At 44.8% G+C, this 23,421-nt stretch overlaps 1 protein-coding gene across 37 annotated transcripts in view; it reads right to left on the bottom strand.

Moving 5' to 3' along the window:
* ABI2 (abl interactor 2) overlaps nucleotides 1-22,670 on the bottom strand; it is a 68,173-nt gene extending 45,503 nt beyond the window's left edge. For 27 of the 37 annotated variants that reach the window (XM_080669765.1, XM_080669766.1, XM_080669767.1 and 24 more), the window contains exon 1: nucleotides 22,297-22,551. In XM_080669765.1, coding sequence (XP_080525891.1) covers nucleotides 22,297-22,413 — 117 coding nt within the window. In that variant the 5' untranslated portion in view covers nucleotides 22,414-22,551. Of the gene's footprint in view, nucleotides 1-22,296 lie in introns of all 37 variants that reach the window. The other 10 variants (XM_080669746.1, XM_080669755.1, XM_080669759.1 and 7 more) reach the window with 6 other exon arrangements.
* Nucleotides 22,671-23,421: the final 751 nt, after the last annotated feature.

The following is a 23,421-nucleotide window of genomic DNA, read 5'->3' as shown; positions in this document are numbered from 1 at the left end:
ACACACACACACACACACACACACGCCCCATTAAAATAACAATAAAGAGACATTTTAATGGAAACAAAACCACACAAATAGAGGAGCAATCCAAAAGGTCCAAATCTGACTAATCAAAATACAAGAAAGAGAAAACAGCAGAAACCAGTTAATTTTGCAGAGCTAAAGAATATAAATGTCCACTAAGTGTGCTCATCAAATGATCAGTACAGTTACCGAAAGAAGACCCAAAGCAAAGAACATCACGAGGAATAAAAGCTTCCACAAGCTTCCAGACAGGAAGGGGGAGGGGGCGATCCTATACAAAGAATCAGGAAGCGAAATGGCACTTGACCTCTCAAAAGCAATACCAAAGGCTAGTAGAAAATGAAGAAATTTGAAGAATACTTTCACAATATGAAAGAAGATTATTTCCAACCTATAATTCTATATCTAGTCAAACTATTTATCCGGTGAAAGCTGAATAAGATTTTCAGCACATAAAATGTCAATTTTTTAAAACTTTCCAAGCTATTTTTCTTCAGGAAGCACTAGAGGATGTGCATCATCAAAACAAAAAGCTAAGGAAGAAGGAAGCATGGGAAACAGAAAACAGGATCTACATTAAAGAGGCAGGCCCATCAAAGGGAAGTCCAAGACTGACTACAAAGGAAATTTCTGAGATGACAGCTGTGCTGTAGACTAAAATGTCAATAATGTAGACAATCCAGATTGGAGAAGATGGCAACATGTAAGATACACGTCTCCTGTAGGAAGAAATGCAACTGATACTGAGAGACCATTCTCCATGGTGTGTTGCATTTCTTGACATTGTGTTGCTTTTTCCAGACTGTCAGAGATGTCTGTACAGAAAATAGTCTTAGGAGACGGAAAGAGCATCTCCCTCTGGAACAAAGGGCAGGCATGCTTATCAAAACAAAAGATTCAGGTTCCCTAAATTCAGGCTGCCGCTCAATAATACAAGCCAATGCATGTGCAGCTATCATCTGCACTCTTCATATCACACTCAAAAAATGGCTTATAACCCAATGAATAAAATGGGCTACAATTTTAATAAGGAATAGGATATATGCATAGTATCAGTTCCTTCCCAACAGGTACTCATTAATTACAACAAGAGATATTTCAAGAATAACTTCACCAGTGGAAAAACTTATCAGACACCATTGTAATCAAGTGATCGAAATGAGTATCATCAGTAACGGAACAAACTGACTCATCAGTAATGGGACAAATTGAAATCAGAACTCGATAGGAAGGAGGAAAATAACACAGCATCATTTCTGATATTCCTACCAAAAATACATTAACTCGAATCTAGTCATGCAGAAACATCAAACATTTAAGGATACTATTAAAAAAAATACTGTCTGTAATCCTTCAAAGTGTTACGATCATGAAAACCAAAGAAAAATGAGGAAATAAGGAACTATTCCAGAATGGAGGAGACCAAGAGTCATAACAACTAAATACAACGTATTTCTGAACTGGATTCTTTTTTAATAAAGTACATTATTAGGAAAGTTAGTAAAACTTGAACGGGGATATGAGGATTTAATAGTAAAAAATATATCAGTAGTACTTCCTATGTTTGTTGGCTATTTTGTGATTAACTAGGAAAATATCCTTATTTCTAGGAAAAACACAAAGTGTTTAGCAGTGATGGGACATCAGCAACTTATTTCCAAATGGTTCAGAAAACAAGTACTTTAATTTTAATTTTAATTAAAACTAAAAGAAATCCCTTACTTCATCTAGATGGGCGTATTAAATTGCTGTGAGTTTTAAAGTATAGGAAAAAATGAGTATATTTGGTAAATCTGACAAGAAACTTGCTTTTTAAAGGCAGACAAGCTCACCTTTACTCATGTGCCTTTTTTAACTCCTCACCCAAGGATGTCTTTTCCACTGATTTTTAGAGAGTGGAAGGGAGAGGTAGGAGGGGAAGAGGGGGAGGGGGAGAGGGAGGGAGAGAGAAAGGAGCAGGGAGAGAGAGAGAGAGAGAAACTGATGTGAGAGAGACACATTGATTGGTCGCCTCCACACGGGCCCCTGGGCCCGGGATCAACTGTGGTACCTGTTTTTATCTTTTTAAAGAAAAAGTCTCCAGTAACTTAAGATTTCATCATAATTAAATTTTGCTCATGAATTTATTAACACCCAACTTTTAATTATCCTGTCAACACATAATTAAGCATGTAAAAAATATATTTCACTTCTTCATATAAAAGGTTTGAATATAAATTATGCATTTTTAACCATTCGTCTTAAGCTAATTACCTCCTGAATGCTTCATACCAATTAAAATAATGATTGAGTTTTGAAGAACTTTTCATGTTTAATGTGGAGACTGTTACCAGGAATGAACTAGAAAGTACTGAACCTTAATTACATTTATTTTTACTTAAGATGCAAATGCTGCCCTGGCTGGTGTGGCTCTGTGAGCATCGGCCTGTCTGAAGGGTCCCAGGTTTGATTCCGGTCAAGGGCACATGCCCGGGTTGCGGGCTCAATCCCCAGTAGGGGGCGTGCAGGAGGCAGCCAATCAATGATTCTCTCTCTCATCATTGATGTTTCTATCTCTCCCTCTCTCTTCCTCTCTGAAATCAATAAAATATATATTTTTTAAAAAGATGCAAATGCTAAACCTTTTCTCTTTCAAATCATTTCTCTTCATCTTATATATGATCACATGGTTAATTACCAAATTTTAAATATCTAGAAAGCATCCAAGTTGCACATTCTGAAAAACATTGGAAAAAAAAAAAAAAACTCCTATATGTGAATGCTCTGACACAACTGTCTGGCTTTAGACAAAGTTTAAGAACAGACCTACAGTACTTTTGAAGTATCACCACAATCCATATATAATTTCTATTCCCAGCTCTCCAAAATAGGAACTACTGTTTTTATGTTCTCTCAACTGACCAGAAAGCTAGCATATGGTGGAGGTCAACAAATGTCTGCTGAGTTGGCCTCCCACTTCCCACTGCACTTTTTCCTTGGAAAATAATCTCATTATGCCACTTAGGAGAAGTTACGGTTATCTGTACACTGACCCTCTTTCCATAGACCTAGATGCATCTTGAGAACAGGAGTCAGATTTTACTGACTTCTTTTTAATTCCCCAAGCCACCAAATCTCACACAAAAGAATAAGTATTAGTTGAAACCAGTGCAACTTTGATCTATGAACAAAACTGGAATAAAATCAGAGTCAGCATATCATCCATCCCATTTTCAGATGAAAAGAGCAAAAAATAACAAATGAATTACTAGATGCAAAACTGCAGAACTCAAGTTCAGATTTCATGATATTTATACCAAAAAAAAGCTTTCCACTCAACTCACTTCTATGGTTTGGCCATGAATCAACCCATCACATCACTTTTTTGCATTCTATGGGATGACTCATTACTCTCTGAGACATGCAATGCCTCCAAGCAAATGAACAACAAAAGTACATGATGTATACCTTGGATTTAAAGAACAAAACTCCATTTGATACAAGAGAAATAAAATATTACCTAAGTAAAGAAAAACTACACAAAATTAACGCAAATTCAGGCTCAGTAAATAATAAAATGACTGAAAAATTTTTCCTTCCATGTACCATACGAAGTGGGGTAGCAAAACCAAGGCACTACGTATAGGGTCGGTCAATGTCATAATCTAATACTGCAAGAGGAGATAAAAATATGAAGGAATGACACTTCATGCTACATGCCCTCCTTCCTGCCAGAGGGTTACTATTATACAACCTGCTGTCCCTCAGGGAGTAAACTAGCTCATCTTTTCCTACTTTACAGGTCAGTATCACTTCCCTCAAAGTGATACTAAAGATGTTAACTAAAAAAGGTAACAGGCCCCACAGGTGTGGCTCAGTGGTTGAGCATCGACCCCTTGAACCAGGAAGTCAGGGTTCGACTCCAGGTCAGGGCACATACCCAGCTTGTGAGCTCAAACACCCGGGGTGGGGCAGCCGATCAATGATTCTCTCTCGTCAATGATGTTTCTATCCTTCCCTTCTTCTCCCTTCCTCTATGAAATCAATAAAAAATATTTTAAAAAATAAAAATAAAACAAATAAAAAAGATATGGGATGAGAATAAAAAGAGCACAAGTTTACAAAAGAATTTAACTCAACCTAAGAAAATAAAAAAGAGACAGAAGAGTCAAAGACTTCAGGAATTAAAAAATAACAAATATGCTGTATTTATAACAGCTCCAATAATGGATAAACCTGAAATATAGCAGATAACTATTTCTCAATTCCTCACTTTCCTTCAGTTGATGTGTTCATCTAGCCAGCAACATGATATTATACACACTGGTCAAGCTTACTAAGTGGCTTATTTCCCCAAACTGAAATATTTTCCTCAAAGATACAAGTATTCTTTTTTATTAGCACAAACCTGAAAAAGATGCCAAACACAAAAATAGCATTTGGCAGACTCCTCTGGTTTGTTCATGTCAGAAACACTAAATTTCTCAGATTTAAGTAGTTGGGAAGGAGCTCAATATTCTGAAATCTTATTTGAAAGTCCATTCAGTTACATTACGAGCAAACTTTCATTACAAGCAACCCCTTCTTATTAAATTATAAGAAATTGTATTGTTCTTTAGTTTTCATTGGAATATACTTTTACCACTTAAAAGCAATGACTGGCACAGTTTGGGTTCTTTTAAATTATCATTGAAGATTAAGTTCCCTTTCTATGAATAATATTCACTACAGTCTTTACTTATAAATACAAGATGGTAATTTTATGCTCCCAGGTAAAATTCTTTCTAAACAAAGCTTAAGCACATCTGGAAAAGTATAAATCAACAATAACATTTGGCATTTCAAGACACAGGAAATTAGAAATACCTCTAAATTCTTGACTTCATTTATAGGTTAACAAAAATCTGCTCTTCCCATAAGCAGAATGAGGTGACCTCTGAAAATGGTTCGTGCTATTCACTTGACGCAGAAAACCTCACAAAATCATGCAAATCAAGAGGTTCAAATCCTTGTGTTCACTTTAAGAACATTCGTGAAACTGCCCAGACCATCAAAGGAATGCATATCCAAAAAGCACCAGGTATCTGAGGATGCCATTTTACAGAAGCAATCTGTGCCATTCGCTGTTACAATAGTTAATCGGTTGGTGTGCCCAGGCCTACACAGTGGGGCTGGGCAGAGGGTGGGTGGGTCAAAACGAGTGCTGAAACAGACAGTGCAATCTCAGAGGGAAGGTGGGGGTAGGTGGGTGGGTGGATGGGTGGGTGGGAAGAGATCAGCCAAAGAACTTATATGCATATATGCCTAACCCATGGACACAGACTGTAAGGTGGTGGAGTCCTGGGGGTGGGGGAGGGGGGACCATAAGGGGTCAGTGGGAGAAAAAAGGGGACATATGTAATACTTTCAACAATGAAGTTTTTTTTTAAAGAGCTGAATTTTTGCTGCACGTTCTTAAAAATGCAGAGAATAATGTTGACCTTAGGGTTTATAGGCAGATTCTCTGGTCACTGAACACATTCAGATGAACAAAGTTCCCAAGATGTGGCTCAGAACTCACAGAGCCATGGGCAGGTTAAAACATACATGAGCTCTCCCTGCCACACTGATGTGATACTTGACTGAAAAGGAGCAGATTCTTCCTAAATCAGAATAGGAGGCTGCACAGGAAGAAAAGGATATCCCAGAGGAACTGAACAAACAAAACCTATGGCCTGGAAGAAAATTCAGCATCCAACTGATGTTAGTAAAAGAAAGGGAAAAAAAATCTGAAAATATTAAACTCAGAAATCTAACAAAATAAGGCCATTTGAGAATCTATGTATTTTCTCCACAATGCTGAAGTACTTTTAATTATAATTACAAACACTGGAGCATTTATTGACTGACTTCCCTTTCCATAATGAGGAAAAATGTTAAAGCACAGATGATCATACATGGAAATAAAAATTTAGGTTAGAAATCCCCACAGCCGCCGAAACCGGTTTGGCTCAGTGGATAGAGCGTCAGCCTGCGGACTGAAGGGTCCCGGGTTCGATTCCGGTCAAGGGCATGTACCTTGGTTGCGGGCACATCTCCAGTGGGAGGTGTGCAGGAGGCAGCTGATCGATGTTTCTCTCTCATCGATGTTTCTGGCTCTCTATCCCTCTCCCTTCCTCTCTGTAAAAAAAAAAAATCAATAAAATATATTTAAAAAAAAAGAAAAAAGAAAGAAATCCCCACAGCCTAGGTAAGACATCAGAGGCCTTTCAACTGTGCTCCTGCACCTCTGCCTTACAGATGAAAGAAACCCAGTGACACTATATTCTAATTCAAAGGCAAGAGATATTAGCGTTCAATAAGCAGTAGCACATCCTATCTAATAAAGAGGGAATATGCTAATTGACCACCACGCCTCACAAGATGGGGGTGACCACAGCCAATAAAGAGAGAATATGCTAATTGACTGCCATACCCTCACAAGATGGCAGCACCCAGTCCCCTCAGCCCCACCTCATCCAGCCTTAGTCCCCCAGTCCCCTCAGCCCCACCAGGGGGCGGCAGGCACTGCACGCCTCATGCAGCCGGAGTCCTCCAATCCCCTCAGCCATGCCTCATCCAGCCGGAGTCCCCCAGTCTCCTCAGCCCCGCAGGGGAAGGCAGTTTGCGGCAATCGGGCCGGCAGGGGAGGGCAGTTGGGGGCAATCGGGCCAGCAGGGGAGGGCAGTTGGGATGATCATGCCGGCAGGGGGGCAGTTAGGCATCAATCAGGCCGGAAGGGGAGTGGTTAGGGGCAATCAGGCAGGTGAGTAGTTAAGGAGCCAGCAGTCCTGGATTGTGAGAGGGATGTCCGACTGTGGGATCGGGCCTAAACTGGCAGTCGGACAATCCCCGAGAGGTCCCAGATTGGAGAGGGTGCAGGCTGGGCTGAAGGACACCCCTCCATGCACGAATTTCATGCACCAGGCCTCTAGTAGTTAATAATACTGTATTACATATACAAAAGTTGCTAAGAGAGATCTTAAAAAGTTCTTATCACAAGAAAGAAAATTCTGTAACTATATGTGGTGACACACATTAACTTGATTTTTTTTTTTTTGTTAAACTTCACTGGAGGTTATTTTTTCCATTGATTTTTAGAGAGTGTAAAGGAGAGGAAGGGAGGAGGGAGGGAGGCAGGGAGAGAGGGAGAGAGAGAGAGAAACATCAATGTGAGAGACACATCAATTGGTTGCCTCCCACACAAGCCCTGGCTGGGGATCTAACCAGAAACCGCAATACATACCCTTGACCACAATTGAACCTGCGACCCTTTAGTCCGTGGGCTGACGCTCTAACTACTGAGCCAAACCAGCTAGGGCCACATTAACTCGACTTATTGTGGTGATAATTTTGCAGTATATACAAATATCCCATCATTATGTTGTACCTAAAAATAACATAATTTGTATGTCAATTATATCTCAATAATCTATATATACATATACACACATATACATATACACACATATACATATACATATATAATTATATCTCAATAATCTATATATACATATACACACATATACATATACATATACACACATATACATATACATATACAATTATATCTCAATAATCTATATATACATATACACACATATACATATACATATACACATACACATACACATATATACACTAGAGGCCCGTTGCAGGAAGAATCCTGCAAGAACAGGGCTTCAGGCGGGCTTCCCTCCTGCCACCGCCACCCCTCCTGCCCCCTGCACTTTCCTTCCCGCTGCTGCCCCATGCTTTCCCTTCCCTCCCGCAGCCGCTGACCCCCACCCCGCGCTTTCCCTCCCGCCGCCACCGCCCCCCCCACCGCGCTTTCCCTCCCTCTTCCTTCTATGCTGTCTTTAGTCTTCACTCCCCGTCTGCGTATGAAAATTAACTTCCATCTTTGTTGGGTTAATTTGCATACTCGCTCTGATTGGCTGGTGGGCGTAGCAGAGTGATGGTTAATTTGCATGTTTCTCTTTTATTAGTGTAGATATGTAATACGCAAATTTGTCCGGGACATTGTAACGTCATGACCATTCAACAGGCTGCATGCGTGAGGCTCACTTCCCTACCCCTGGCGCCAGGCCGGGGAAGTGAGGCTGCGTCCCCTGCCTGGCGCCCGGACTCCTCTTTTTCTCCCGGGTGCACACGCCCAACAAACACCCCCGCGACACCGCGCCCCATCCAAGAACACTCTGCTCGGGGATGCCACCAACCCCCCACCCCCCGCCCCGCTGAGGTCGGGGGGCTAAGGAGAAAACAACCACACGGCAGAAAGCCAGTTCTCAGGGCGCGGTCGGCAGACACCAACTGGGGGGTGCGAGCATCGGCGGTGACCCCGAGGAGGGGTCACACACACAAACAGAGGGTGTGGACCCAACATGAAGGCAGGGCCTGGGCGCAACGACAGAGAGTGGACATCAAGGTCAGGCACCGGACCTGGACGGGCCACCGAGTAAACAATGGGGGATCCCACCACCACAGACACACAGGGCGGCCCGGACGCCCGGGAAGGCAGTCCATCCTCCCCAGCGCACAGCCTCGAAGCCTCCTCCCGCCGTGCGGACCCAGCCCCACCACCGTGGAGACCACAGGCGGCCCTCACACCACAGGGAAGCCGTTGCAGCTTTCTCCAGCCGTCCTCCATTCATCTGCCCAGCCTGACCCGGACGGGGACTCGCACCCTGGCCGGAACGCCCGAGGACAAGCCAGGCCCCAACCGTGCCTGCGAATTCGGGATGGGAACAGACGGAGAGCCGCTTGAGGCATGGGAGTGGGCACTCCGGGGGACAGGAAAGGCCTCCACGTCCCCCCACTTAGGCACGCAACGGGAGAAAAGCCTCGCGTGCGCACAAATGCACACGCACATAACGCAGCGGTCCCCACGATGGACGCAGCCCCAGCCCGGCGGGACCCTCCCCCAATTCGGAGGGGGGAGGCACGGGCCACGGTAGGCAAGGCACAGCTGTGTCGTCGCTCGGCCCCTCAAAGCCGGTGCGAGGGGGCCTGAGTGCCCAAACAGAGGTGGCTACAAGTCCCAGAGAGGAAAGCAGTCAGTACTAAGACAGGACGGAAAGCACAGATTTTAAATGAGCCGGTAAAAAGAGTAAAAGAGTGAGGAAGGAGGGGGGGAGAATGGGGAAGAAGGGAGGATGGAGGGAAGAACTTTATAAACAAGTCAGTAGACAGAGTTAAAGAAGGAAAGAGGATGTATGAGTGAACTGTAGGAGCTTTAATGAAAATCAAGTATAGTTGTGTACTGGAGACAGATTTTAAAAGGAGTCAGAAAAGAAAAAAAGATAAATGATGGTGAATAATTAGGCAGGTAGATAGATAGATTATTAAAACAGTGGAAGTAAGCAGAGAAGAATGTATGGGAAAGGTAGGATGAGAGAGAAAGGAGGGAAGAAAAGTTTTAAAGGGGAGCCAGTAGAGCTTAAAAGGAGAATGGGAAGAAGGAAGAAATGGGGGAGGGAGCAAAGCAGGTCCGAGGGAGGAAGTGAAGAAAAAAATTAAGGTGGGAAGGAAGAAAAAGGGGAGGGAGGGCAGGGGTAAAGATAAAGGAAAGAAGGAATGTGGGGAGGGAGGGAGGGTAGGAGAAAGATGGGAAGAAGGATGATGGAACAGAAGTAGGAAATAAGGAGGAAAGAAAAGTTTATAAATGATGAATCAGTAGGAAAAAGTGTTACATAAAGGAGAGAGAAAAATTGTGAGAGCGAGAAGCCAATAAGGAAGTCAAATGCAATTGTGTGCGAAGGGGATAAGGTTAAAAAAAGAAGTTAATAGGGGCGACCAGGCCATCAGGGGAGGGCAGTTAGGGGGATCGGGCCAGCAGGAGAGGGCAGTTAGGCGGACCAGGCAGGCAGGCAGAGTGGTTAGGGCAGGCAGGCAGGTGAGCGGTTAGGAGCCAGAGGTCCCAAATTGCGGGATGCCAGTTGGACATCCCACAAAGGCTCCCGGATTGTAGAGGGTGCAGGTCAGGCTGAGGGACAACCCCCCCCCCACCTGGCACGAATTTCGTGCACCAGGCCTCTAGTCCTATATAATAAAAGGCCAGCCACCATGAGTGTAATGACCAGACCACCACAGCCCCTCACCGGGCTGGCCCCGCCCCCAAGCAAGTGATTAGGGGTGATCAGGTAGGCAGACCAGTGGTTAGGGGTGATCAGGTAGGCAGGCCAGCAGTTAGGGACGATCAGGTAAGCAGACGGCCCCTCGCAGGGCTGGCTCGCCCCCCAACAAAGAAAGGGGGAGGCCCAGGCCACTGGCTGCAGCGACTCTGTGGCAGGTGTGCAGCTGGCCAGCGATGGCCCAGCAGAGGGAGGCCCAGGCCAGCCAAGCCGTCGCACCCCACGTCTGTCGCCTACAGAGGGAGGCCACCGGTGGCAGGGGAGTGGGGGGCAGCGCTGCACAGATGGCAAGCAGTGGCAGCAGCGGGGTGGGGCAAGCTGCCTGCAGCTGGGGGAAGGAAAGCCCCGATAGGCCCTGATCTCAGGCCAGGCCTGGGGACCCTACCCAAGGGGTCCTGGATTGTGAGTGGGTGCAGGCTGGGCTGAGGGACCTCCAACCCCCCGAGTGCACGAATTTTCGTGCACCGGGCCTCTAGTAAAGCAATAAGCAGTAGTACATCAATACATCAGAGTTTCTCTATATACCCAAATGTCTTAATAGTAACACAAGTATTACAACATGTGCAGAGCAAGGAAAAAGCACAATGGAAATTCAGTTAAATGGTACATATTACACTAAATATACACCAGGAGTGTATAACAGACAAAATTCAGTTATAAAAAAACAGTGCCACAGCCATGGCCAGGTGGCTCACTTGCTTGGAGTGCCATCCATACATCAAAAGGTTGCAAGTTCAATTCCCTGTGAAGGCACATACCTAGGTTGCAGGGTCAATTCCCAGCCATTGTTCATACAGAAGGCAACCAATTGATGTTTCTCTCTCTCCATCTCCCTTCCCTTCTCTCTGAAATCAATTTTTTTATAATAATTTTTTTTCAATATATTTTATTGATTTTTTTACAGAGAGGAAGGGAGAGGGATAGAGAGTTAGAAACATCGATGAGAGAGAAACATCGATCAGCTGCCTCCTGCACACCTCCTACTGGGGATGTGCCTGCAACCAAGGTACATGCCCTTGACCGGAATCGAACCTGGGACCTTTCAGTCCGCAGGCTGACGCTCTATCCACTGAGCCAAACCGGTTTCGGCTGAAATCAATTTTTTTTAAATTTAATGCGCAAAGGACCTGAATAAACATTTGTCTAATAGACATATGAAAAAATGCTCAACTTCACTCATCGTCAGAAAGATGCAAATTAAAACTATAATGAGGTATCGCCTCCCATCAATAAATCACTGGTGAGGCAGTGCTTCCGGAGTACACAGAGCCCAGCGGGGCAGAGCGGGCGGCCCTGGGTCCGAGTGCGGGAGCTGAGCCGGGCCCGGGAGCCCGAGCTTGCCTGCAGCTCCAGGTGACGGCAGGGGAGTCCCGGAGGGCCACCAGCCCCGTGCCACCTGGGTTCTCACCTGGGACCCACAGGCAGCCCAGGGGACGAAGCCGCAGGCCAGCCAACTCCAAGGCGGGGACGCCGCGATGGCAGCTTGACCTTCTAGAAGCTGCCTGCATCCTTGGCCCCTGGCCCTCATCACTCCAACCGCTGCTTCCATCGTCACATTCTGACTTGGACCCTCCTCCCTCCCTCTTATAAAGACCCCCGTGATTGCCAGGGCCCACAGATGTTCCAGGCCATCTCATCTTCTCCCCATCTCAGATCCTGTGTTTAACCACACCAGCAACATCTCTTGACGTGTAAGGTAACATAGTCCCAGGTTCTGGGGATGAGGATGTGGACATCTTTGGGGACCACTATTCTGCCCACCAAGGGGCATGTCTCATCCGTGTACGTTACAGATGGTGACCAGAGACCACACCCTCACGCCTGGCTGGCGCCATAGGAGAGCTTCTGCTCAGAAGCCAAAATGGCAACTAGGTCTCTGACAAACCCGAGCATTTTGTAGATTTCTTCCTCTGCTCCTGTGCAAATGCACAATAGGAATAAAGATGTTTCCCCCGGCCACGAGCCATCGCCTGCTTCTCCGCATCCCTAAAGACCATCTGAAAGTGTGTCTGAAGAAAACCGAGCTGAGAGACCCAGGTGGTGGAGACATGCACCCCAGGGGAAAGGGCCTCTGGCTCGCACCCCAGAACACCTCCGGGGAGACAGGAAAATGCAGGGTCGGAGAGATTTGGTTTGGAGTCCCACAGGCTTAGTTTGATTTTGGCTTCATCCATTATTATCAGGGTCCTGAGTTTCCACTTCTCAAAGCCTCAGTTTCCTCAACTGCAAAATGGGGGAGTTAATGTAACACCTGCCTCTCGGGGAAGAACGTGGCTCACGGAATTAAGGCTCTTACACAGGGCCTGGCACTTAGCGTGTGATTGCGGGAGGCTGAGATTGCTGCTGTTACAGCGCTGACTGTTGGGCGGGCGTGTGCTCTCTGTCTGTCTGCAGCCCCCCTCCCACTTAGAAGAGGGACAGAGAGCTCTGTCCTAAGGATGAGCATAGGATGGAAGGGCGGAGGCCCCTCCTGCTCCCTGCTCCTACCCCCACCAAGCTGTCCATCCCCACCTGAGTCAGACCCTGACCGCAGAGCAGCCTCATGGTGTGGCCTCCACTCAGAACTCCTTACGGTTTGAATTCTCATCTGTCTTTGGAAATGTGTACTCAGCCCTCAGTCACTGTTGGTGAACATCATCTTCCCAAGAGGACGGAAGAGCTTACATGGGAGTGCCGGTGGATCTGCTGGCTCACACCGGGGAGCTGATCAAGCTGTTCCCAATGCAGTTTTTCTCTCAAACCAGAGGGTGTCCACTTTTCCGTGAATCTCCCCAAATGTGGGGCCCACAGAGCCTTCCAGAATCCCAAGGACATTGAGAGATTGGGCCAGGGGCTCCCCTCCAAAGCTCAGAGCAGCTCTTGCACCCCCAGCCCCTGGGGGATCTCTAGGCTTTCACGGCATCCTCTCTTTCTCTCCCGAGCATTTGTGAGACTTAAGGGAACCTGTCAGAAAGCCTACTCCTGGGCTTCCCCCTCAAGCACCTGGTTACGGTCTGGGAGAGGCTGGGAAGCCTGCATCTCCACTGAGCACCAGGGCAAGCGGAACCCGGCGGCTTGGTCGCTCTCATGCTTCCATTTTTCTTTTTCCTTTCTTCTTCTTTTTTTTTTAACCTGGATTAAAGCCCAGAGTTGTGTTAACCAAAAAAATCACTGGTGAAGATTTGGAAAAAAGGAAACACTAATACACTGCAAGTGGGAATGCAGACTGGTGCAGCCACTATGGAAAACAGCATGGAGTTTCCTCAAAAAATTAAAAACAAAACTGTGATCCCACCTCTGGGAATATATCCTAAGAATCCCAAAACACCGATCAGGAAGAATAAATGCACCCCTATATCCACAGCAGCACTATTTGCAATAGCTAGGATCTGGAAGTAGCCCAAGAGCCCATCAGTAGATGAGCTGATAAAAAAGCTGTGGTACATTTACACAATGGGATACTATGAAGCTGTAAATAGGAAGGATCTCTTACCCTTTGTAACAGCATGAAGGGGCCTGGAGAGTTTTATGCTAAGTGAAATAAGCCAATCAGAGAAACATAAATATCACATGACCTCACTTATATTTGGAATCTAATGAATAAAATAAAATGACAGGTCCAGAGGCTTGGATACATGGAACAGACTGATAGATCTCAGAGGGGAGAGGGTGGGGGAGATAGGAAGAGATCAAATAAAGAACATATATGCATATTTGAATACCCCGTGGACACAGACCATAATGTGGTGAAGGCCTGGGGTGAGGTGAGATCTGGGTGGAGGGGAACAAAGGAGGAGGGGAATGGGGTTCATCTATAATACAGTCAATAAAAAAATTTTAAAAAGAAAAAAACTATTTTTAAAATGGGCAAAGGATCTGAATACATACTTCTCCAAAGAGGACGTACGGACAGCCAATCCTATTTAATAAAACCCTAATATTCAAATTGATCGAACGGCGGAACCAGCAGAATGACTGGTTGCTATGACGTGCACTGACCACCAGGGGGCAGAAGCTCAATGCAGGAGCTTCCCCCAGCCCACAGGCCCCGATGTGGCAGGGGGCAAGGGGGCGGGGGCCAGTGAGCGGGCAGCGCCAGGCCAACCAAGGCGGGTGCAGGTGGGGGCCCCAATCGCCCTGCCGGTCGCCCTACAGATTGGCCCTGATCGCCAGCCAGGCCTAGGGACCCTACCCATGCATGAATTTCGTGCACCGAGCCTCTAGTGGACATATAAAAAGATGTTCAACAGTCACTAGTTATCAGAGAAATGCAAATTAAAAAAACAATGAGCTGTCACCTCACACCAGTCAGAATGGCTACCATCAATAAATCAACAAACAACAAGTATTGGTGAGAATGTGGAGAAAGAAAACGCTCCTGCACTGTTGGTGGGAATACAGATTGGTGCAGTGCTATGGAAAATAATATGGAGTTACCTCAAAAAATTAAAAATGGGCCCTGGCCAGATGGCTCAGTGGGCTGCAGTATGGTCCTGTACACCAAAAGATTGCCATGTTTCTTAAACATGACACCAAAAGCACAATCAACAAAAGAAAAAAATTCGTAATTTGAACTTCATCAAAACTAAAAACTCTGTGTACCAAAGGACACTATCAAGAAAGTGAAACGACAGCCCACAGAATAGGATAAAGTATTTGTAAATAATTTTTCTAGTAAGGGTCTGCTATCCAAAATAAAGAACTCTCACAACTCAACAACAAAAAGGTCAACAACACAATTAAAAAGTGAACAAAGGAGGAAAAAAAAGAACTTGAACAGACATTTCTCTGAAGATACACCATTGGTCAATAAACACAGGAAAAGATGCTAACATTATTAGTTATTAGGGAAATACATGTCAAAACCACAATGACATACTACTTCACATCCACTACAATGCTGTAACTTTTTTTATCAGAAAATAACACATATTGTCAAAGATGTAGAGAAACTGGAACGCTCATACACCACTGGTAGGAATGTACATGGTACAACCACGGTGGGAAAATGTTTGGAAGTCCCTCAAAAAGTTAAAAATTAAGTTACCACATGACCCAGAAATTCTACTCCTGGTTATATACCCAGGAGAATTAGAAAAGTGTGTTTACACAAAAGCTTGCACACAAATATTCATAAGCAGCATAATTCATATTAACCAAGAGATGTAAACAACCCAAACGTGTGGATAAACAAAATATCCACATAATGGAATATTATTCAATATTACTCAGCCACCAAGTAGAAGGAAGTACTGAACCACATCACAACATGGACAATCAGTGAAAACATTATTATGCTAGGTGAAATAAGCCAGACACAAAAGGTCACATGTTATGCTTCCATTTGTATGAACTGTCCAGAATAGGCAAATCTACAGAGACAGAAAGCAATTCAATTGACTTGGCAGCAGCAGTTCTTGGGTGATGCACCCCGAAACCAGATAGGAGGGAGCCCGATTCCACACAGGGCCTCGAGATTCCACCTTTGACCGTGGGTTATGTTGTTGCTGGGGCACTGTCGGCCCCGAATCTGGTTTACTGCACACTTGCGTTTGTGTTCCACACCCCGTACCACAGCAACTTTGCAGAGTGCCCTCTCGTACTCCGGGACCCCTCGGGGGATGATGGAGAGCCTTTTTCGGCCCAATCCCCGCAGGCCAGGCCGAGGGACCCCGCTCATGCCGTGGACGCCCTGCAAGCCACGGCGCCACCCCAGGTGCGGCCGGTGGGAGGTTGGCTCCGGGTGTGTCCAGCCATCTCACCCAGTCTCGCCCCGCCAGCCACCTTCTAAATAATTTCCTTTCAATGTGCACGAATCCGTGCACCAGGTCACTAGTATTTAGAATAAAATCTTTTAAGGGAGAAGAGAAAGAATTATTATTCAAGATCTATCTTCTACTAAAGTCTTGTGGTACTAAATATTGCAAAAGGCTGGCATCCTTGTTGGCTTCTCCTATTTAATCTTGTTTTGTAGATTCTGGAAGTTCCTAACAATGCATCTACTTACTTCTATTCAAAGCTGTCAGTGAGTAAATAGACAAAGCCAAATAATGGTCAGCAAAAATGACAAAAGAAAAAATAGTCCCATGTTACATTTAGTTCAAACTCCACTAATTCAGAATTTACAAAAGATGCTCTTCATAGCAATCAAATGGTAACACAACTAGACTGTCAAACCCATGAGTTAATTACTTATCACTTATTTCCTAGCAGAGACAAATACTCATTCAAAAAATATTTGAGCAAGCAAAATATATATAATAAAAACTTTTAAATGCTGTGTCATAAATTCAATCGTTTTACTCAACGAAACACAGGGGACACAGGAAAAAAAAGAACACTATTCCCATTTGAACAGAATTTTAGTTTAGCAGAGTCAAAGGTAGGCTTGAGTATACTGGGTTTTGTTTTGTTTTTTCCTCAAAAGAGCCTCATTTTTTATAAATTTAGCTTTCTGACTCTGTGCTTGTGCCTTCCATACTTTCAACAATTTTCTGCCCCTCAATGCGGAAAGCATGCCTGATCCTGTCACAGACACATTTAGCACAGTGGATCCACCATAGGCCTGCTGACATGGTTTGTTTTGTTTTTTTTTCATTTTAGACAACTGCTTTAGAACTTCAGGTCTCACAGCAGGAAGTCCTTGAATTCAGCCTGGGCACAGGCCCCATGCAGATTTTGGTGCTCTCCCAACCTTCCCGGTATAAAGGTAAACAATTCTATTAACCAGGGTTTCAGGACAGCCTAGTTTTTGTTAGAGGTTGTACTGTAGGACAGCCTTGGACGATATGTCAAATGCTGGACCACTGTGAATGCCTGAAGACACCATCCCCGGAAGAGCTCTCACCGGATTTTGTAAAAAGGAAATCTCCCTTGCTCACTTCCTAAGAAGCTGTAGATCAGCTCAGGCCATCGATGAGCATGCTGCCCTAAGTGAAAGTAACGGATCTGCCATGTGTGAAACAGTACTGTCAATTGTCAGTAGCATCTACATTAAATATACTGAACAAATGAAAAGCACTGAACTACTTCATTTACCTGTACATAAATCTACAAACTCCTCAAGTTTGGAAAACTACCTCATGGTTTTCAAATAGATATTTTCTACTGTTTACTAAAATGTACCTAATTTATTCATTTAACAAATATTTACTGAATGCCTGTTTTGTCCCAGGCACTGTTCCAGGTACTAGCAATGAAGAGACAAAAACTCCCTGCCCTCGTGGAGCTCATATACCAGGGGAAGGAGATAGGCACAGAAATAAATGTCATGTTAAATAAAAGCACAAGCAAAGAAGAGAGTGAACCAAGGGCAGGAGTATGTTGTTATTTTACACAGATCAAAAAGGGGTCATCGAGACGGTGACATTTGAGAAAAAGCCTGAAGGGGGTGAAAGATCCCGTCATACAACTACTGTCTGGGAATGAGCACTTCTGGCAGAAGGCATAGTCAATGCCAAGTAACAAGGTCCTGAGGCAGAAGTATGCCTGGTATGTTCAAGAAAAAAAGGTTAAAGTGGCTGCAGTAGAGTGAGTATGGGAGAGGAAAGAAGGAGAATCTAGATCACTTGCAGCCTGTAGGCAATATGAAGTCTTTGAGTGTTTCGAACAGAAGACATGATCTGGTTTAGATTTTTAGCCCTGGCCAGTAGCTCAGTTGGTTAGAGCATCATCCTGATGCACCAAGGTTGAGGGTTCAATTCCCAGGCAGGGCACATACAAAAATCAACCAATGAAAGCATAAATAAGTGGAACAACAAATCAATGTCTGGATCTCCTCTCTCTCTCTCTCTCTCTCTCTCTCTCTCTCTCAAAAAAGTTAATAAAAAAGGGATGTACTGTATGTTGTATATATCAAAAAGGTTTGAAAGTATAAATACCAGATATATAATCAAAATTATTAAACAACTTTAAGTTTCTTTGTATTTTCTAATAATCTTTCAGCAATGCGCATGTATTCTATGGCTATTAAATAAGAATTTTAAATCTTAATTTCAGTGATTACATTTTTATGAAACTAGCTGGGAATAAGCCATGACTCTATTATGTCCTTATAAACCTTTCAATGCAATTTTTAATGAATTCTGGACTATCTTTGTTGATAAAAAGAAAAAAAAAGAAAGCCATTAATGATAGTTCTCCTGGTATTCAAGAGAAATAATTCAGATAAAATATTAAGGTAATTTCTGTTCTGAACAAATCCATGTTATTGGATAATTTTGCTCCATATCCAAATAACGAGCAATGGAATTTTACTATATATGTGAATTATCACTCACAAAAATCAGTAACTTTCTTTTATCTAAAAATAGGAAAAAATGTAAATACAAACAAGATGATTTTTCAGACTTAATTAAGGAAAGTAACAACTATACATTTATTTCGTCTACCAAAACATTAAAGCAAATAAAAAATTCTTCACCCTAGTGCTGTGGTTGGCAAACTGGCAGCTCGCGAGCCACATGCGGCTCTTTGGCCCCTTGAGTGTGGCTCTTCCACAAAATACCACGGCCTGGGCGAGTCTATTTTGAAGAAGTGGCGTTAGAAGAAGTTTAAGTTTAAAAAATTTGGCTCTCAAAAGAAATTTCAGTCGTTGTACTGTTGATATTGGCTCTGTTGACTAATGAGTTTGCCGACCACTGCTAGTGGGTAGCTCAGTTGGTCAGTGTCATCCAGATTTGCAAGGTTGTAGATTGGATCCCCAGACAGGGCATAAGAATCAGCCAAGGAATGCATAAGTAAGTGGAACAACGAATGGATGTTTGAATCGATGTTTCTCTCTCTCCCTAAGAAACAATAAATAAATTAAAAAACAAAATTCTTCTATTTGTAAAGCTGTAGATTCCAAGTTAATCAAAAATGTGTGGTTTTTTAAATTTCTGGACACTTCCTAGATTAGGCATAGATGTTTACATTAATAAATGAAGAAAAGAAACATTGGTCTTACATGTATCTCAAAAAAAAATCTTTAACGATTACTAAGTTCTTTTTTATAATCGGGTAAATATCAGCAAACTGTAGTCATAACTTTCTAACATCACATTTTAGAAAAAATTTTTCTAGAGATTGAATAAAACAAAAATCTAAAATTTTACTACAGATGATTTTTAAGTTTCTGTTAACCGCATTAGTAACATGGACAACTACTACTTACAATCCTGCTCTGCTTTACCTGTCGATGTTGTGTGTTCATACAGACAATATCTGTTCACTTCTAATGCTGATAATATATCTGAAGGATATTTTTATAACACAGAAACAATTTAAAGAGTACAATGGTTTTCAGAAAGACTGCACAATCATTTCCCTCCTTTGTCAATTTCACACAATATAATGCACATTTAGAACATTCTTATTTTTCTTAAAGTTTGGATACCCCTTTGCATAAAACCAGCTACTTCACACATTGTGCACCAGGAGTTTTATTGCTAGCTTTACCCAGTGGCCAGGTAAGTTTCTACTGAACAAGTACAAAAAACGTTTTACAAAGTATCATACTTTAAAAAGATATTAGCTTGTAAGAACATGTAATAAATAACTTTAAAATGCAATGGGTATTTAATTTTAAGGTGTGCCTTTAACATTTATGTAAAACACTGTGTAATATGAAAACACGAGAATGCTCGTGATCCGCCCGCAATGTGTTAAGAACACTGAGCAAAAAAACCTTACCTTTTGTTACATATGATCAACAGATCTGTCCTTTTTCTGCTTTACAAGCAAAAATTACATTTCCACAAAATAAAATCAGTGTCGGGTTACTTAACTTAAACTGGTGGTTAGGGCATGATGCTATAATAAGGCTAAATTAACCACTTGGGTCACTGATCCTACCAATTAACTTCCATCTATTGCAGGGTCAGAGGCAGCATCAAAACCCCTGCTGGTCAATTCTTTGGATTGCAAGGAGAGCCGGCCAACTGTGCAGCTAGGTCAGCACAAATCACTATCATCATGTCCTGTTTATCAACTTTACTACAAACAGTTCACGTAAGAGCTGTCATCTGGAAAGAACACCAATAATATACCCACTGGACCCTACAACAGAGGATAATCTAAGGTAAAAATGTAAAATCTTTTTTAGATGCTAAATTGAATATTTTAAAATCCAAATCCACTCCTATTAATCAATATTTATACTTTGAATTTCAAAATGCCACCACTAAATTTTGAGTCCCAATGCTGAGACAGAGTGTGTAGGTATAAAAAGACAACCGTCACTGATCTCTTTAACCTCTCAGCTTTATTAATCCAGGTACTTTCACCTTTATGTAACAACTGTAACCTAAGAGGAACTATACCTTGAAATCACAATAAAAATTATCTTCCAAAGAGAGACAATCTGTTTCTTCTCTTCACTCACTGATAATTTAGCGCAGCACACACAGTTGCCCACCCTCAATTTCTCTCTGACTTTTAACTCTTTCCAGTAGCCTCTCCTGGGGAATGTGAAGCCCCGGAGATAGCACAGCTTCTTCCAATCCTTCCCACCTGAAGTCCAAGGGAGAGTATAAGCTGACGCCGCATACAGTATTCATTAGCTCACAGAGCAGCTTCTCCTACTAACTGCACTATGAAATTCTGCAGACACCAGATGCATATCAACCCTTGAGACAGGGCCAGGCCATAGAACACTTTTGACTACATTTAGTGGAAAATTGAGCAACTGAACTTTGAATCTCTCCTACCCCACTCAGTATCAGAAAAGCACCCTACAGACAGGGACAGCTGTATTTTTTGTATGAATCTCTAACCCAAGAAAGGTTCTTGGGTCAGAGCACTAGCCATACTTTCAGCTGCCTCTTTGGAGAAAAGAGCTTGGATTGTGCCTGGTTCATTCTGCAATAAAAAATATTCCCTACAAGATAACAGAGTTCAGTGCATAGCAGGTAAAATCTCACAATACCGTCCTTGGTTAACCACGTGGTCCTTACAAAATTTATGAACCTATACATTTTAACACCTTTTTAAAAATTCAAACTAAGACTTGAGAATGCTTCCCAATATCTGATGTTAAAAAGGACGCTTGGAGAAATGGAGATGTGGGCAGGGAAGAAAAGACCCTAGTGTAGGAACAATTTAACACACTTCTTCCATTTCCACCTTTATCCCACGTGAATTTAAGTGGGAAGGGGGGAAAATGGAGGTAGAACCTGTGATTCAGAAGCAGCCATCAAGAAAACAAAAGATGCTGAATTTTCAAACTGTGCCTTTTAACCTATTCTTTCAAATAATTTTGAAAGGATTTTTTTTTTAATCCACAGAATCTTTTCCTTCACCCAGACGCAGCTGAATCTCATCTCACCCCATAGCCCTGGCCTCCATGCCCGTATACACAGCGCTACCGCTGTGGGTCCCTATGCCAAAGCAACCATCACGGGGGAAATTAAACCATGAAGATCATTTCCTAATGCGCTCCGAGAAATAGTCACAATTCCTTTCCCACAGGAACATCAATTACCTATTCTAACGGGGTGGGGGCAGGGGGAGATTATGCTGCAGCTGGGCGTTCTCCGCGGGGAGGAAAGCCGCAGGAACTTCCAACAAGAGACAACTGCTCTTCTCTGCATGCGCGACGAGAAGCTAAAACACAAGCACCCCCCAAACACACACACACACACACACACACACACACACACACACACACACACACACACAGAGACAGTCTCTTGAGGCATTCACATCAATAGGAAACGGAGGCACTTCACTTGGCAACAGCATAGCTCCTTTTAAAAAATCCTCCAGAACTTGGGGGTGACCCATCAATCCCCCGACACCCCTGCCACATAGGGGAGCATGATTCTGTCAAACAGAAAAGGCCACAGTCCGCCTCCTTCCTCCGCCACCCAGAACACTGACTGGCACCGAGTGCGGGGGCGACCGAGGGCAGAGAAGCGAAGAGGCGGGGACACCACACACCCCTAATTCGTGGCTTTTAAACGTGTTTTAAAGCGACACTTTCCTCCAACCGGAGGATTCTCACCCGTCCCCCAGCCCCAGCTGCCACCCTCCCCCACCCCATCGCGGGCTCAGCTGGGCCGCGTCCCCGCCCGGCCTCGGCCCCGAGCGCCCTGCGCCCCCAGTCCCGGGGCCCCCAGCCTGGGCCCCCGCGCCGCCCACCCCCGCGAGGCCCGCGTGCCCGGGCCGGAGCGCCTCTCACCTGGATGTAGTTGTTCTCGCAGTAGTCGGCCACCCGCTCCAGGTTCGTGTAACTGTCGAAGAGGGCCCGGCGGCCCCCCGGGATTTCTTCTTCCAGCAGCATCTGCAGCTCCGCCATCTTCACATCCTCCTCCTCCTCGTGCAGACCGCGGAGGCAGCGGCGGCCGCAGCGCCCGGGAAGCCCAAGCCTGGGAGGGAAGGAGCGGCGGCCGGGGCGGCAGCTGGGGAGGAGCGAGGACACCCGGCGGGAGCGACAGGGGAGGGGGCAGCAGGGACGGGGGCGGGGCGCGAGCCGCGAGCCCACGGACTCCGAGGACGGTCACCCGGGCGACTGCCGGCCGGGCGCGCGCACGCGCGCTCCTCCCTCCGCCGGGCAAGGATTTCCCACCTCGCCCCTCCCCCACTTCCGGCGTCTCCTAGCGACGACCGAGTGGGGGCCGGGATGCTGGCGGGAGTCGAGCGCGGTTAACCCTTGGGCCCCCGCAGGTTGCGTGGCTCGGAGATGCCCCGGCGGCCTTTGTTGGTCCGGCGTGAACGCTGACCCGGGCCCGCAGCCTTCCCGCCGCGGCCTCCGCGACGCTGCGCTGACCCTCAGCCGGGCGCCGACAGCCGCGGTCATTGGCCTGCGGGATGTGAGCCCACAAAACTGCATGCAGCTTTAAGCGCCGCCTGACTACATTTTTCTCTTCATCTTTGACCTCATCTGTCCTCTTCGGGATGCATCACCACATCCCAGTTTCCTGATCCCAAATGTCCTGCACTCCAGCGTTTTTCGCGCTCTGTCGCTGAAGCTGTTTGCCCGTCCCCTGACCTCAGCCTTCTGTGCTTGCCCTCTCTCACTGGCTTCCTCTCTGACAGCTTCTCCTGTCATTTCTCCGGTTCTCTCCACGTTCCTTCCTTGATTTGTTGGGGGGCCTTGAGAAGGGCACCAGGTGTTAGTCTAGTGGGGTCAGACCAGGCCTGGGGTCAGCAGCCTCAGTATTTGAATCTAAATAGGGAACATTTTAGAGCCATAAAAGAACATTTATAAAGTCACAGAGTCGTAGAGGAAGAAATTCATAGAAGAAACGGGCTTAGGAGATAAATTATAGAGGCAAAGGAAGGGCCCTTAGAGCTTATACGTGAC

The sequence above is a fragment of the Plecotus auritus genome (genome assembly GCF_963455305.1).
Source record: "Plecotus auritus genome assembly, chromosome: 5".
Lineage (NCBI taxonomy): Eukaryota > Metazoa > Chordata > Mammalia > Chiroptera > Vespertilionidae > Plecotus > Plecotus auritus.
The sequence above is the reverse complement of the archived record's forward strand: the minus strand, read 5'-3'. Positions and strand labels throughout refer to the sequence as shown.